The sequence below is a fragment of the Euwallacea similis genome, chromosome 4 (assembly GCF_039881205.1).
Source record: "Euwallacea similis isolate ESF13 chromosome 4, ESF131.1, whole genome shotgun sequence".
NCBI lineage: Eukaryota > Metazoa > Arthropoda > Insecta > Coleoptera > Curculionidae > Euwallacea > Euwallacea similis.
The window spans coordinates 6,064,662-6,081,314 of NC_089612.1; the positions used below are offsets into that span (position 1 = coordinate 6,064,662).

Below are 16,653 nucleotides of genomic sequence, written 5' to 3' on the forward strand. Positions count from 1 at the left end.
TGATATTGCGGTAATTGTTTGAATAAAACGATAACGAAGAGATCGGACATTCGGCACGGTCGACTCGCTTGCAGGTCCAAAAAATTATGTATTTTTGCAACCACAGAAGGGGAACCCTCCGCCGTTTACAAACATTCTTTCCACTATTGCTGCATCGCGCTCAAGCGTGGAAGATCTCATGGAATGTAGAGGAATTCGACTTATTTGGATTGTTACGTGAAATAAGCGGGATAATCGGAACAATTTCAAAGCGACTTATAAAACAATAAGAGACCGCAGTATAAATATATTAATATAGACAGATGTACGAGTTTAATCTAGCGCTGACAGATGTTTTAGAATTCAATTACACACCCCCACACAGGCAATGAAACGTTGAATTATAGCTATTATAAAACCCTTTCGATATTGCACTGAACATTTGATTAAAGGGTTGATTGATGGAGGTCAACGATTCAGGTTTCAGTTTGACTTTTTTTAGGGCCTGACTTATTATATTACAACTGTATATTTATTCACTTATTATCTCACAGATGAATCACAAACGAAAGTATTTGTTAAAAGAACGTTTTGACAGGATGGTGAAGGAGCATCGTCATGAGTTCCCAAGGGCCAAAAAAAGTCGCGTTTTGACTGATTATAGTGCTTTCACCATCCTGTCAATAATTCTGCTAAATAACTTGCCAATCTTGAACACTTTTATGAGAAACAAATATTTTCTCTGCAAAAATTTGCTGACTTGCTAAAAAAAATTTAATTAGAAAAACAATAATCTTCATCAATCAAATAAAATTAGAAAATAATTAGTTGCATTTAGTTAGGATAAGGAACTAATACAGGGAGTACAATAAAAAATCCTCTAGCCACATTCCAATCCCACAAAGCAGGTACTTCTGAGCATCCATAAAACCATTTTTATGGAGCCGATCATTAACTATACTTGACTTTCATTGTTTGGCCGAAATTCAGTTGGAACGAAAAACTTCCGGCTATAAAAAGCAGATTGTCCTTATCGGCATCCTTTCTCTACCCCAAGATATGCGATAACGTATCGGCCGCCGCCAGGCATGTGGACCGACTGATTGATTGATCCCTCGTTTGATGTCAACCCTTCTGGTTAACATTTAATTCGCATAAACCACATTATAGTAATTTGAGACTCGATAATGCAGTTTGATTTCCTGTACGAAATAAGTGCACCCGTCATTCCACAACAATCACAACAAATTGAAAGCACGCGATATTATTAGGATTATTATAGGGAGAGGGTTGGAATTTCTGTTATTTGAGCTTCAAGGTTCGGCAACTATAAAGACATGACGCCGCCCCCAATGAAACTCACATACTTAGATCAGTCCTATTTATTCTCTATACTAAAGGCACAGCTAATATATCACACAGTATTTTCCATAACTTATTATTACTGTTCTTTAACTTAAATGACACAAAATTGACTACAAAACAAATTTACTACCAAATTTTGCACCTTTCTCTCTTGGGATTCATAAAACTGCTCTGAGGACATTGAAAAGCCTCAGTGAAATCCTCAGAGTTTTGCAGAGTTCCAATGACTCTCAAAGCGTTGGGGCAATGCTCGTCCTGTTCAAGTTGGGCTCTTAGATCTTCTTTACTGACAGTTTCGCACCAGATCTAACACGACAATTTAATACATCTTTTGCCTCAGTAAAATGTTGTAACTTACGCTGCCATAGCTGATAAAGAACATTTGCTCGTTTGTAAATTGCTCGAATCCTGGTAATTTAGGTTCCTCTCCATGCTGGTTCTTGTACTGTTTATATGCGGCGAAAGCCTGATTCAGGCCACCGTTGTCTGCCAGGTTCTCTCCCAGAGTCATATTACCATTTGCCTATTATTAAGGTAGTATTAAAAAAGATCAGCAAGGCAAAATTACTCACGTGTCCAGGAATATCTTCGATGGTGTAGTTGTCATACTGCTTCACAAAGCAGTTGGTCAAATTCTCAAAAGTTTCAGCAGTTTCGTTCGACCACCACTGCACGTAGTTGCCATATTTGTCATGCTTTCTGCCTAAGAATAAACACAATTAATTCCCAAAATTATACAAAAAAATGGTAATACCAGCATTGTCGAATCCATGAGTCAGCTCATGGCCCAAAATCGATCCTATTGACCCGTAGTTCAAAACCCTGAAAAATAAAGTTTTAAAATTGCCAAATTGACTTAAGAGGACTTACTCCAATCCCAAGTCATATAGGGGATAGTTCATAATCGCCAATGGGACGTCTGAAATAGGCCTTATTAGTTTAGTTGAGGTCAAAAAATTGACAATTTGGTACTTATGGCGTTATCAGGGAAGGAATTGAATGCGTTTACAGTAATAGGCTCGGTGCTCCAATCTCGGGGATTGAAAAGCCTCAATGATGATAAAGACTCGTTCGTATATTGCAGGATTATGTTTATCATATTCGTTAAATAGGTCGTTTCATTTATTTCCAACTATAAGCAGAGGCATATGCAGTGCCTAGTTTGGTTGCATTACACCTGTGCTTACCCCAGCATACTTTCGATCCAAAGCCCCGTTTTTAAACAGCCACTCAGGATAGCCTATAAAACTCAGCATTTCGTTACTTTTTTCCAAAGTCACTTTTTTAGTCTTGGAATCCATCCAGGTGATGCTTTGAACGTGTTCAACGAAAGCCGATTTGATGCCGTTCAGCATTTGCTGCACCTTCATACAAGATTTTTTCGTATAACGATTAGTGTAAAAACATGAGACACCACTTACTTTAGGTTTGGCCCTGTTGGCAAAAACCCTATCAGTGATCGCGTAACTCACAGCCCAACCCATGTATTTGTTCACCATTTCGCTGCAGTCTAATGACCTAAAACAAATACCTATTAAGTAAATAATTATCTCATATTTATTGAACATGACTTGGATGCTGATTGACGAGGGAGAACCTTAGGGACCTATTTTGTTTCTTACTTAAAATTTTTTGGAGAATGAATCGCAAATTTGTGATTATCTTTAATAGGTCCGAGCCGCCGAAACAAATTGTTTTTAGGAGTATGTCTAGTTGCCTACCCGTAGCTTAGCTGCTTCGAGAGAAGCGAAATATACGAGAACTGATTTAAAAGTGATGCTAAGTTTGCAGTTTTATCTAAAATAGTAGATCGGCAAAATTTTTATAAAAATATTATTTGCGAAACGCTATTAGTTGTATGTCAATTTCATAATTTCCTAAAATTTGCTAATTGATTGTCTTTCATTAAACGATTCACGCTATATATTTATTCAACCTCCCTCATAGCATTTTGACAGGTGACGCCATTTTCCGATGATGTCAGTGATCGTCATTTCATCATATCATACAGAGGAGGAGAATGTCTATCGTATAGGACAATATCAAATTTGAACTTGCTGTAATTCGAGGCTACATATGACTTTTGTTCATTTTGGTCTATGCTTTTGATGTTTTTTCTTATCATTCATTCTTTTTACTATTAAATATAGGTATATTTGTCCTTTACCTTGATCTAACATAAATGGGATCCTCAGGCCTCTTGGAGGCATAATACATAGAGGTTTGTCTCTCAATGTAACTGGTAATATCCGATGACGTGCTCATGATCATCGCATAAACTGCAGACCACCACATGAATAGTTCCACGTGCTCTGAAGGTTGGCTGTAAGGAAACTTTTACCACAAAAGAAATATTAGATTATCTCCTAACTACCTGGATACATAATTCAACACGTCGAACAAGTAGGGCAGCTCTTTTTCGGTGATAAAAAGCGAGTCGTTATGGGGATCTATAGTGACGTTGGTATCTTGGAAAATCAGGCTAATATAATCGATCCAAAAGTTTTTCACTGGGTTTTCAACGTTGTTGTCAGTTTTCTCTTGAAGGTCTTTGAAAGAAATTTTCTTTATTGGGTCTTCCTCGCTTTCACCCCTGGTGTAGTTATCATTCAACTGCATAATGGCTTCATTATAATTTAATATATAAAAAATCATAAAACTTGCCTCATCCATGTAGCTGGTAATGTTATTGATAATATCGGCAGCTACTTGCAGCTGGCTGTCCTCAATGTCTAGACGATTGTTATCCTTAAGAACATTTTTTATGACGTATTTGATAATGTTGGAGCGAATTTGGTTGCGCATAAATTTATCTTCAGCTTCCTCATCCTCCTCCTCCTCGTCATTTTTGTTTCTAACCCAGTTCCCTTGCCATGACTTGAACTTATGCCGTAATTTTTCTTTGCGAATCGGGCTTAATAATTACAAGAATATGCATGTAAGGTTGCGAATAAAGTGTACATAATATGGCCTTTTTTACTTGTGAATTTATGGAAGTTTTAGCTTTACGTCCGGATTCTGGTTCAAAATTTTTGAGAAACGACCTTCAAGCTAAAACACAAATGCTTGTCTATAACTGTAAAAATATACTATTATTTTTTAATGTTTGGAAAAAACACAAAATGCCCTTGGGACAATGGTTTGATCAAATGAAAAATCAACTGATTCGTGTGCCATCAAGGTAAAGTTAAAACTTATTTAAAGTCGTAAGTAAAAAGATCGCATATCATCCATACTTTATATGCTCAATAGTAGATGATGAACTTAAAGTAGATTACCTCGGGAGAGGGCAACTCTGAAATTGAATTCCTAAATACATGACATTTTGGTCTCTTTTAAAAATGTTGGGTTGCACAGTGAAGCCTATAAATACGTCCATTGCAAGCACTATTTTCATGGAAATCTCAGCCTTAACCCAATTAAATTGAGTATTTTCACTTTGGTTGATGAAACTGGGAACTATGGGTAAATTGATCATGGCCAAATAATCGTACAAAGGCGTTAGCCCCAGGGCTTCAGTATATTCTACAATTAATGCCTGTTGTTAGTTCAGCGTTAGTGCTGAAAGTTTAGCGAAATCACAGTTTTCTCCATATACCTTTAATGACGCATGATTCATAAAGTTTTTTGGCCAGGCTCACCGCCTTCGGTTCACCCTCCTCAACGTCCTCCTTGAGGACTTTCATAGACTCTATGACGATCTTTTCAGTCACAGTGGTGAACGTGGAAAAACTGGGGTACCACCCATGATTGGGGTGCTGCTGCGACCATTTTCCGCAACAAAACTCATAAAAATTATCACAGGGTTGCACACTAAAATTCATGGAATATTTCAGATTTGCCGCCGATCTGATGCATTCATTTGTCATGCACAAGTCTGATTGCTTCGCTGGTTTTTTGTCTGAAAATTAGTGTTTTTGGGTCAAGAATTTGGTGTTAATGTGAGGGACTTACCCAATGTTATAACGGTGATCAGACTGGCTAGGAGTAGCAGGACTAAAAGGACCAAAGCAACGGTACCTCGTTTGTAATACACAATTTTCTTGGAACTACAATAAAACCGTCGCAAGTAGTTATTAGGATTTTATGGGGTTTTGTACCTACGGTTTAAATCTAGAGTTTATACTTGTCAAAAGCTGGCTAGAGTTTTCCTTCTGACGATGCTTCAAGTCTCGAACGATCCCTCCTGCAAACAATGTTACTTAAGTAATAGGGGATAGTGGGGCAAATATAATAATTTAATCTGAGAGCTAAAGAGTTAGACGAAAGATGGCGCCTGAAAGATTAACACTGTAGAGTTTCTTTCATTGTCGACACTGACCGATAAAATTTTAAATTTCTGTGCCGTCATTTGTAAAAATTCCATGATGTTTCATGTTAAATTAATTCAAAGGTAAAATAGGATGCTGAACACTGTTATGATATTTGTTTTCCACTAAAACATCTGTTTATTAATCAAAATAAAAGAAAATGAGTAAAATGTGATTGTGGGACAAAGATATCAATTAATTACTTTTGTTTTTAAACATAACGGTGCGCAATTATAGGCGGATATTAATCGATAAAGAAATTTTATTTAAAGCCATTGAAGAAGGAAAACACGGTAATTCGATATTCAAATGTAAAAAATAACATGACGAGCAAGTAGGAATGGAAACAGATTCTGATTAAAACCTCTTTTTCTAAAAAAATTTTAAATAAACATATTTAAATGATTCAAAATCACTAAAAATATGTTTTTCTTTACCTTTTCTTCATTTGCAGTATTAAAAAATATTTACCTACTATCTTTACCCCAGTGGTGAGGGTAAACAAGTTTTTTACTTTTCCGGCCATAGCTCAGCAGCATTAGGAGCTACAGCAAAATGGTCTATGGCGAAATTGGAGCTATATGATCAAACTATCTAACAGTCATTTTCGTTTTTTGATAACTCTTCAAATTTTATCACCGAAGTCGAAGATATCTTACTATACCATCTTAGCCTCACTCTCTCCTATTTACTAAGTAGATTCGTTTAAGATGAGTTTTACCAGAAATGCTGAAAGGACGCCCATTTTGCTCGGAGATGTAAGCCAAATTATCCATTATGTTCGCTTTCAGGTACTGAAGCACTGAACTAAGCAACTAAACTGCATCATCTTCATTTTCTGTGTTTTCGATATCTCAATCTTATCCGGGAAAAATAATTTTCCCCCGCGTTTAGCCCATTTGTTACAGCAAAGTGACTAAAACTATTTTTGCCACATGCGTTTAAATTGACTTTTCTGCCGTATTACTCGCTCGAATGCCGACAAATGTTTGTATTAGATAAAATTTTCCTTATTAGAGTGTATGGTACGTGAATTTTATAACATGTAAAAAGAGTTTTCGTGTTCACCGGTGATGAGGTGTTATCTGTTTTATTATGGTGAAATTCATTACTTTATAATGTTGGTTTGGCATAATCATGGAAAGGGAAATTTACCATTCCTTTTAATGATAGGCAGATGAACGGCAACATTGTCGTTCATTGTATTACCCTGAACCATGTACTTAAACCACAGCACGTTTTCGTGTTCTCTCACAATTACCTCTGTATTGTTGTTCGTTAATTGAATTTATTGTTCGGAATTCCATTATTATAAGTTTACAGTACAGTGTGTCACTGTCGTCCAAAAACTCCCTCGAAAATCGATCAACTGGTCAAATCGATGGTCAAAGCCATCCTATCATTATTAATATATCCCCTGACCATATTTCCATGGTTGTTAATGTCCGTTTCCCTTCAAATCAAATACACACATTGGAGCCCATTAGCTTGCCGGACTCGTTGTGTCCGAATCCAACGACTTCGAGAGCAATTATTATTTAAATTGCATGTCGTGTGTACCATAATTATGACTCTTTTTTTTTCGTACAATGTCTATGAAGCCATGTATGCGGCACTTGGCTCATGAAAAGCAGACTATGGGTTCAGTCTTGGAATTGGTAGAATATTTAATTATAATAAAGTTCATAAAACGAAAGTTCCAAATTTGTAAGTTTTATTATAACTTCGCACTGTATATGTTTATATGACTGTCCGTGGAGGCCTGGTGTGTAATCAAACATACACTGTCGTATGAAGACATACGGAAAAGTTCTACTACAAGGGCGGTCTGAAAAGTTCCTGATCTCAACGCGAAGATGACGGCACTTGTCAACAAAAGCTAAAGAATATGTTTGCGCATCATTTGAAAAGTACTCACCAAAATTTCAGCCATTTTTTGGACGCGCAATTGCGGTTTGATAATTGTTTGAGTAAGTCGATGTGACTGTTTTCGTGAAAATGGAAAAAATCAAATACCAAGCTGTCGTTAAATATTGATTTTTGCCTACGCAAATCAAAGACGAGTTGGATGCTGTGTACGAGGACTCTACGCCATAATTTACCACCGTGAAATTTTCGGTAGCTGAATTGAAACGTGACAGTACCAGCTTGAGAGACGATAAACGTTCGGGTCGTCCAAAGTTGCAACCATTGACTATACCGTCGCTCAAGTTAATGGTGCTGGACGACCGCCGAATTGAAATAAAAGAGATAGCAGGGGCTATCAATATGTCCAAAGAACGTGTTTGTTACATATTGAATCGGGAGTTGCCATGACAACAATCCACGAATTACGATTTGAACTGCTTGACCATCCTCCTTATTCACCAGATCTAACCCCAAGCAACTTTTTTTTTGTTTCCTAAGCTAAAAGTGGGATGTGGAGGACAGGATTTTCATCAAGTGAGGAGATTATCACTTCCATAAACAATTATTTTGCAGAGAAAAATGCCGATTGCTATTTGGACGAGTTAAAGAGATGGGATTGTCGCTAGAAGTGTATTGGCTTACAAGGCTATGTAGAAAAATAAAAATAAATTTGAAGAAAAACTGTTTTACACCTTTGTTAGGTCGGAAACTTTTCAGATCATCCTCGTATTATTTCAACTTTATGAAATTTAATAGATATTGATTTTAAAATTTTGAAATGCCTTTTAATTGATTTTAATGTTACCCGATGTAGATTTATTCAGAACTGTAGTTTTAAAAAATTTTAAGCAGTTAAGGCCGCTTTGGATTGCGTCACTAAAATAATAGCCTATAACTTTCTTTGTTAAATCGATTTTGTAACTCTTTTAGTTTGCAAAATTCGAAATGTACCTCAAATCTTGGACAGACTGTATATATGGATATTCTTTGAAACATCCAGATGACCATTGGGATTTCGCAAATTATAGAACGGCAAATATGTATAACTGCCTCTACAATTTAATGCAGTTTTCATATTTAGCAAGTGGTCAGTTGAGCCATGAGGTATTAGAAAAAAAACAACATTTTGCAAAATCATTTTTATTAAATTCTGGTGTTATTGGAATAGATATTTAATAGTTATGTATCGAATACGCGTGTCAATGGAGGCAATTAATAAGCGAAATAATTAACAGACTTGTGATTATTAATTGCTCATTAATACACGAGATACTTAGAATAATTTTCCTTCGCCTGCAGGTATTGTTTATGGTTCTTAAAGAAAATATTATTTTAGATATAACATAAACAAAATCATTTCAATTTCCAAGAAAAGTCTGATAACAACGTGTGAACACAATTTGCCATTCATGGAGGAATTGCTGGAAGTGTGTGAGTTGCATATTTCATAAATTTTGTCCTCACAAAAACTCAACGTTTTGTAAAATATAATATAATGTAACGTACACTCTAAACTTGGCCCAAAGTAAGAGAAAAAGACATTCAATTACACCAGGGATAATCATTCTTCTGGTAAGGCGTTAACGGTAAATCGTACATAAACGGGAATAACGATTTATTTTTCCTATCTCCCGTATCACAGATTTCTAAGTACTCTTCGTTGAAAAACTTGGGCAAAAACATAACGCCCATTTCATAAGAACGTACGTAACTGGCGCCGTCTTTTTGCATGATGTTACCCCACGCCGATTTCGACAAATTAGCGCTAGTTAATAAGAAATAAGCGAGCTTGCTCAAGTTTGGAGATATTCGACAGTATGACTTGATATGAGGCATTGCCCTGGTCCGGTGCTTCCCGTCTGCTATCCACTGACTAAAAAATGTTTATTAAACCAAATTAAATCTAGAATTTCAACTCACTGTAGGTAAGTTTGAAACCATCGTTGTTTCTCATTCATCGCTTTTGAGTAGGGCATGCAGCCCCCACTTTCAAGACCCCAATAACCGTGAGCCACGTTGTTGACGGTGGGATAAACTACACTAATGGTAGCTTGGGAATTGTTGGGTAGAGGTCCAAGTTTGTGACTAGCAAGGCTACGCAGCAACGATCCTCTCAGCCACTCCCCTGCAGTTTTGCCCATCGATCCTAGTCAATAAAAATACAAATTTTCATGTCTACATATAATTTTTTTTTTAATTATCACCTATGCTAGATGCCTGCGCTAAAATACCCCAGGACAATGGGCCTTCGCTTTGTGCATCAGTTTTTGAGGGCAAAGTACAATGTTGGCTTAATAAATCTCCGACTCTATACAAATGGTTTCCATTGTCTTTAGGGTAGTATTTACCGGGAGCTGAATAAACTAGTGCCACTCTAAAATAGACTTAATGACACGTGTTATTATTATCTTAAATACAAACGTACTTTACACTGCTAAAGTCGGCACGTTTAATATAATTGATCCACTCATTAAAAATGATGAGTTTATACGTTAGGAAATAATTTATAAGATGCGCTTTAAATCCGGTCGGGGATTCACCTAATTTTGAATCGGCATTTGGAGGCAATTTTGGCAATCGAGGACTCACCCAAACGCTACAAAACAATGTCAGAAACTGTTATGCTTCAAAGCTATGGATCTTTACCCTTGATTATAATGATTCCAGTCTTCAAAATAGAGATTTGCAGTGGAAACTACCACTCTTATGGAATCATCTTCATACACATAAACCCCCAATTTTCTGAAACTCTCCCAATAATACAAGATACTACATTTGATTATAAATCTTACGTATGGTGACAACCAAATGGATCTTTCATTTTGACAAAGTGGTACTTGACATTGGGACAAAACTTGTTCATAAACTCTTGAATATCTGGCCAATCATCACCATAAACTATAGTCAATGGTTTTTCACTAAAATCACCAACAACATGAATATATAAAGACTAATATAGAACATTTTGTTAACTCACTGTAAGTTTCTAGTTTTGTACTGTTTCAAAAGCCAATCTATGTCAATAATAAAATTCACTTGTAAAGAACATTTTAATTGACCCAAGCTGGGGCAAAGGAGGTCTGAAAATACTTATAAATTGAAGATGCTAAAAATTGTTAAAGTTAAATACCTGTGAAAGTAATGGTATTAACTTCTTTGAGAGTTTCTGGGCTTTTGGGAATTGCAGTGAAAAAGCAGTTGTAAGGGGCATTTTTCTGAAGCTTTTCTAGCATAGAGCCAGGTTGGCAAGCATTTGGGTCTTCTTCTGAAGTGAATGTTTGAGAAGTTGAATTAAAAATGGTAGTTTTGCCTTTTTGAGAAACTCTTCCTGTTCTGGTACTACCACTGCTTCCAGGAATTGGGTCAGCCGTGGTCGTATATTCACTTTTTATTTCTGTTTTGGCATTATCAGCTAATTTTTCTAATGATTCGTGGACTCTAAGAGAGGCCAAAATAGGCTTTAAAATGTCTATTTGTTCTTTGTATACTTGGTTTGATTGGGGCATGTTTTCAGGTATTACCATTAAATCACCCATTTCTATTAGCTTGATTACTGGAAAATAATATTGTCATTTATGTAAATAAGTTGTATAAAATTTTCTCCTAAATGTATATGAGAAATCTTTTTATTATAAAACAGGTAGAGGTCAATGCTGTTAAAGAATGAAAAGTTTAAATGATAATCACTAACTGGAATCATAACATGTTGGATTACAATTGCTTTACCTGATGACAAGGTCAAATATAAATAGGCAAGAGGTTATCCACAAGAGAGAAGGGTTCTGCCCCTTCCTTATGGATGACCAGTTGGTCAATCTATAGAAAATTGTTTATGCAGATGACATAGCAGAATTTATGAGGAATCAACCAGACAATTCCATCTCCAACACATTCAGGAGGTGATGCATGTAATGTGTAGTTGGTGTAAAACAGAAAAGAGAACTAACTGCACACTGTAGCAAAAAGGAGGACATAGGGTATGTTCTGTGCTACCGAACAACAATTGCCAAAGGTTTGATCTATTCAGCAGAGTAACAATCAAGTGTGATGTGCAGTGAAGAATTCTTACCAATCTACCCATTTAAACATAGAACAATATATAAAACGTCGAATTAGATAGGTACATAGAAGTCCATCAGATAACAGAGATAATACACTTACAAAAAGGGTGATCAAATTGTTTAAAGTGATGCGGGTTTCTTCGATAACATCTTTCCTTATGAGGGCATTCTTCTAATTTCAGTCTTTTTGCCTGACCACCTATAATAGTGATGAAAAGGTATTATACTTGTGAAGTCTTTCTGGATTAACTAGTTTCGGTTATGTTTACCAGGATGTTCCTGATTCTTTCTTTTAGAACTTGAATCCATTTGGCACAGATCACCCGTTTGTTATCTGGGTTACCGGATATTAGTTGTTTGATTGTCTCTGAGTAACACAAATTTATAAACACAACCAGTAAAATCACAAGCATAATTGGAAACCTTAACCTCAAACTTCACTTGACAAAAAGAGGCTTTTCGCAGAGACGTGATCTATTCCACCATTAATAATCACGTGATATAGGTAACGGAGACCTAAATTCCCATTTGATCAATTATATCCTGTCATGCGTTGTTTTTTCGAAATCCCTATTATTAACAAAAACAGAAATGATCCAAGATCAAGAGTATGTGTGTCTCTCTCTAACGTAACCTTACATAACCTAACATTTTTTTAATTCATCATTTTCTAGTTTTGTTGTAAAATTTAGAATATTGGAACCCTATTAATTAAATTATTTCTGTAATATTCAGTAAATTCACGGGAAAATGAGACGTATTCAAGAACAAGGTGGATTTGTCCCCAAAGATCCTTACGATGAGCGCAAAAAGGCTAGAGAATTTGTAATAGCCAACTTTTTCATTTTTGCAACTTTCGTAGGAATCATAAGATCATGTAAGTTTTATCCATACCTAGTTGTTAAAACCCAGGATTAAATATTTGTGCAACAAACTTAAATAGCAATAATAATTACTAGTTTGTTTAGATCTCATTGAAGTCTTTTTAGATACAAGTTTTCATATAATAATTCCAAAACATTGTCTGATATATTAGTAGTAGGAATTTTCTTGATAGATGTATCAAATAAATAAATACATAAAAGTATATACATTGGAAATATCTTGCCAAATACAAAGTAAAAAAAAAATGAATGGATTGGTGACAGTCTTTTCATTCCGCAACCTGAAGTCTATTGTGACCTTAAGACCTGGTCTAGTGTACATAAAAATATCCCAGCAATATACCCCTCAATTAACATGGATGGCAGCAGCATACTCAAATTTTGTTTCCCTTTCAGTGCCAATTGTACTCAAGAATGTAGGATCTATTAACTGCTAAAACTACAACCATCTGAAATAACCACATCATCATCCATGGAATATTAAGAGGAATAAAAAAGAAATTTAAGATTTCATACAGTTTATATTATTTGTATAAGAGGTGGAATTGTTTTATTCCATTGTGGTAACTTATTAAAGAAAAACACAAATGGTAGTTTTTAAAGTTTATTGAAATCTGTTTGAATATTACAAATAATTGAAAATGCTGCAACCCCACATGGAAGTGCATTAAAGCCCACATAACATACTGATCCTTAACTTATAAAATGTTAATCCTAAACGCGACTTTCTAGATATATTCACATATGAAATTCACAATTTCAAAAACTATTAAACGCCAGATCCGTCTAGTAAGAGTAAGGTAAGATAGCCGATTTTCTGACCACCACATGAAGTTTTTTAGGTTTATAGGAGTATATTTACCCTTAAAAGATAGGCAACAATAATAGGGTTATAGGTGCTTAATAAATTTATTAATATCTTAATCACATTAACTATCATGGGTATAAATGGGTTTTGTGACACATATATTATGCATCTTGATATCTACTTAACTATGCAATTTATAAATGCATTTTCAGAGCCCCAGTACCCACATTTTTGTTTTGATTTATAAGTAAAGAAAAAATATTTCAACCATGTTATTGCAGGAAAATGTTTTTTAGCATTCTAATTTCTATTTTAAGGGCAGATAAACCTAGTTACACAGCAATAATTACCTTTTTCCAAAAGGCCTACTCTATACTACAAATTAAAAAATCCTAATCTTACAAGTTACCATTCATTTAGACTTGCAAAGAGTAAAAGATAATATTAGCAATCGCAATGATTCCAAAGCCTTTCAAACTCCATACAGGCGACTTTGAGCGCTTAACGGGAAAAAGCCTAAAAACATAGTAAAGATACACCTTTCGCATAATAATAAAAAATTATATAAAACAATTTGAATTACAAATTTCTTCTGTAATGAATCTGCACCCAATAAATACTTTATTGTTCCTCGTCGCCAAGTTCGTGCTTGATCTTGGAGAAATCGAATTCTTCACCAGTTCCGCGCTTGAATATGTCAAGCACGTCCAAGCAAGTAGTCTCAAAATGGGTGGTCGCATCGTATGTCTCAGAAATGAAAATTTGAGATTGTAACCCGTCATCGGTGGGCTCGTAGTAGTCCGACACGGATACAAATTTCTGACGAACGGGGCCTAATAAGTCCAAACCAGGCTTGATTTCTACCTCGGGATTGTCACTTTCAACTGTGGTAGAGACCATCGCAATGAACCAGCCTTTGGCGGCCACTTGGTGGGTGTAACTCACTACAGACACGTAGATATCGGAATGGCGTCCGACCTAAATTATCAATCAGCGACTGCCCACTTTAAAATTGATAATGGTTGTACCTGTTTTTGAGGAATGATGATTTGAGTGGACAGAGCGTCCTTGGTGTTCGGAATGGGATGATCGAGGAGGCAAATACAGCGCACTACTTGTCCCTTCTTGCGAACGCGGTCCGGCACATAGGTGGGATCGCAATATACCTGATTATAATTCTTTATCAAAAACTGTTTGACTAGAAGTTACAAGTTAGAAGATGTATCCCCATCTGGGAAATGGCAAAACCATATTCTTCTCTTCTTTTAAAATAGTCATGTCTATGTATAAAAACGTGATTGGCTGCCAAAGGTGAACAATGTTGCCCTATTGTGAGAGAAAACTTTAAAGTTTATTAATTTTTTGTGTCACATTTTTATGGGTGATTTTTTCAGTTCTTGTCTTGTTCTTCATACACAGTACAACATACAGGATGTACAAAAGACTACTTACATGGTGATACAGAAAAATACTTTTTTTAGTAAATAAAGCTTAAAAAATAAGCATATTTTTGTTATATGACATTTTTGGAACTACTGGTGGACCTAAAGATGCTTTTTTTTATGAAACCTATACAGCCCTTGTAAAAATACTCCATATTTCCACTGGTATTAATATTTTGAAAAAGTGTTAAGGGGAAAAGGACTTTTTTTAGTCTTATTTTCTGATATAGAGATTGACCTAATGCTGTATTTCTTGACTTAATTTTTTTTCACAATACAAAACCTCCTTACAAACACTACTTACTTGTTTGCATTTGGCCACTTCATTGCCAGAACGTACTCCTACTACCTTACCCCCCTCACCAAGGACGATTTCATCAATTGGTTTGTCCAACATGTAAGTGCCACCATAAATTGCAGACAAACGAGCAAACCCTTGAAACAAAGCAGTGGAAGATTTATTTCAAGATGATACAATTTGCTTCAAATTGATAAATTTTGAAACACTTCAAAAAAGTCATTGGCATACAGTGATGAAATAATTAATTTCCTTTATAAAATAAAAATTCTTGTTATGGTCTACTAAAGAAGCATTGACCTCTCATTTATTGGTCTGGTAAGTTGGATATAATACACAGTTATTGGGTATGAAGCAAGTTTGATCCATACTTGAATCAATTATTAATCCTTTACATAACAAAGAGGTAGGAGGAAAAGTTGTTTATTGCTTCAGGAACAAATTGCTAAGGTTAAATATAAGACTTGACCTCCCTTTTAAATTTAAATCACTGTTTCAAAACAACTTACCTTGTGGCAATTCGCCCAATCCATACATTGGATACAAATAGGGAGATTTCCCATATCTGGCCAATGAATCTGAATACAACTTAATTCTTCTAATAGTCTCAATTGCAGGATGATTGAGATAGTCATCATCACGGTATAGGGCAAGTGCATGACCAGTGAAATCTTGAGTATTTTTATCTAATCCAAATTTGTCATATAAAGCAACCATATTTTGAGAACGGGCATCAAAATCTTTCCATGTTTTTGGGTCATCTTCCGCAAAATCTTGGACGTAAATCAGAAAGTTTCTAAACCGTCTCTTTTCAAACATGCCCATTAAGTCTGAAGCCAAAGCTTCTTTCTGATCAACAGGAACCTGTGAAGTGAAGAAATTAATGAATATCGATATGAATCAAAATATGCAGGCTTACCTTAGAAATCTTGCCTCCCTTATAAACATAACTGCCTTCAATACTCTTGAACTCCAGATACCTGGTAACTCCAGTATGTATCAGCAGTTTCACCAAAGATCCGTTGGCCATCAGGAACTTGGGAATGAGATCTACATTCCAGTCTCGTCCCCTGCCGTAGCTCTCGTCAGGGGCGGGGGCTCCGAACTTGGAGAACAGCTCCTCCAAGGGGCAAATCGAGGCGGATTCTCCACCATAGTATTTGTTGCGATCTACATGCAAGACTTTTTTCCCGGACACCGAGAGCATACCGCTGAGGATGCATTCTTTCAAACCGGTGCCTAGAACGATGGCGTCGTACTCTTCATCCATCGTGGATAATGCTTCTCGCGATTATTTAGCTTATTTTATGTAATAAATGAAAATTTATCAAGGTAGCACAATGATTTTCGCAAATAGTCGAAAACGAGATACGTCAGAATAACCCGGAATGGGATGTGTCAAATGACGTCAGTGGTTTTCAATGTAATGTCGATGTCAAACAAAGATGTAAATACAGAGAATAGTAAATATTGAAGTGTTTTTCAGTAAAAATATTATATTTAATGAATTTATGTCCGTGTAAGTGTTTTAATGAGGTTTTTAATACTGGAGCGATGGGTTAAAATTAATTAATTTTTTGTTAGGCAAAATATAGGTT

General features: G+C 35.7%; 3 protein-coding genes and 1 long non-coding RNA gene across 5 annotated transcripts; 1 reads left to right on the forward strand and 3 right to left on the reverse strand.

Moving 5' to 3' along the window:
- Nucleotides 1-1,374: 1,374 nt before the first annotated feature.
- On the reverse strand, nucleotides 1,375-6,738 carry Nep5 (Neprilysin 5). Of its 2 annotated transcripts, XM_066389317.1 has the most exons (16): nucleotides 6,376-6,738; nucleotides 5,449-5,530; nucleotides 5,299-5,393; nucleotides 4,943-5,245; nucleotides 4,623-4,869; nucleotides 4,009-4,258; nucleotides 3,719-3,957; nucleotides 3,512-3,667; nucleotides 2,766-2,862; nucleotides 2,532-2,708; nucleotides 2,317-2,476; nucleotides 2,215-2,263; nucleotides 2,099-2,166; nucleotides 1,917-2,047; nucleotides 1,703-1,867; nucleotides 1,375-1,650 (listed from the first exon to the last, which is right to left on the reverse strand). In XM_066389317.1, the coding sequence occupies exons 1-16, from the start codon at nucleotides 6,428-6,430 to the stop codon at nucleotides 1,471-1,473; spliced, it is 2,454 nt and encodes an 817-aa protein (XP_066245414.1). In that variant the 5' UTR covers nucleotides 6,431-6,738; the 3' UTR covers nucleotides 1,375-1,470. The 2 variants fall into 2 exon arrangements, with proteins under 2 accessions (XP_066245414.1, XP_066245413.1); XM_066389316.1 differs by having other exon boundaries at nucleotides 2,532-2,862; nucleotides 3,719-4,258.
- A 2,003-nt stretch (nucleotides 6,739-8,741) lies between these two features.
- On the reverse strand, nucleotides 8,742-12,047 carry LOC136408419 (probable tyrosyl-DNA phosphodiesterase). The gene is made up of 10 exons (XM_066389370.1): nucleotides 11,893-12,047; nucleotides 11,724-11,822; nucleotides 10,693-11,115; nucleotides 10,540-10,642; nucleotides 10,355-10,480; nucleotides 10,209-10,304; nucleotides 9,988-10,158; nucleotides 9,767-9,936; nucleotides 9,483-9,708; nucleotides 8,742-9,435 (listed from the first exon to the last, which is right to left on the reverse strand). The coding sequence occupies exons 1-10, from the start codon at nucleotides 11,930-11,932 to the stop codon at nucleotides 9,105-9,107; spliced, it is 1,785 nt and encodes a 594-aa protein (XP_066245467.1). The 5' UTR covers nucleotides 11,933-12,047; the 3' UTR covers nucleotides 8,742-9,104.
- Nucleotides 12,048-12,315: 268 nt separating this feature from the next.
- LOC136408423 (uncharacterized) lies at nucleotides 12,316-13,114 on the forward strand. Its single transcript, XR_010752079.1, has 2 exons — nucleotides 12,316-12,500; nucleotides 12,904-13,114. It is a non-coding gene; the product is annotated as an uncharacterized lncRNA (long non-coding RNA).
- Gdi (GDP dissociation inhibitor) lies at nucleotides 13,099-16,453 on the reverse strand. Its single transcript, XM_066389371.1, has 5 exons — nucleotides 15,975-16,453; nucleotides 15,565-15,919; nucleotides 15,062-15,192; nucleotides 14,344-14,481; nucleotides 13,099-14,293 (listed from the first exon to the last, which is right to left on the reverse strand). Exons 1-5 carry the CDS (start codon nucleotides 16,323-16,325, stop codon nucleotides 13,937-13,939), a joined length of 1,332 nt encoding a protein of 443 aa, XP_066245468.1. The 5' UTR covers nucleotides 16,326-16,453; the 3' UTR covers nucleotides 13,099-13,936.
- Between the last annotated feature and the right edge of the window lie 200 nt (nucleotides 16,454-16,653).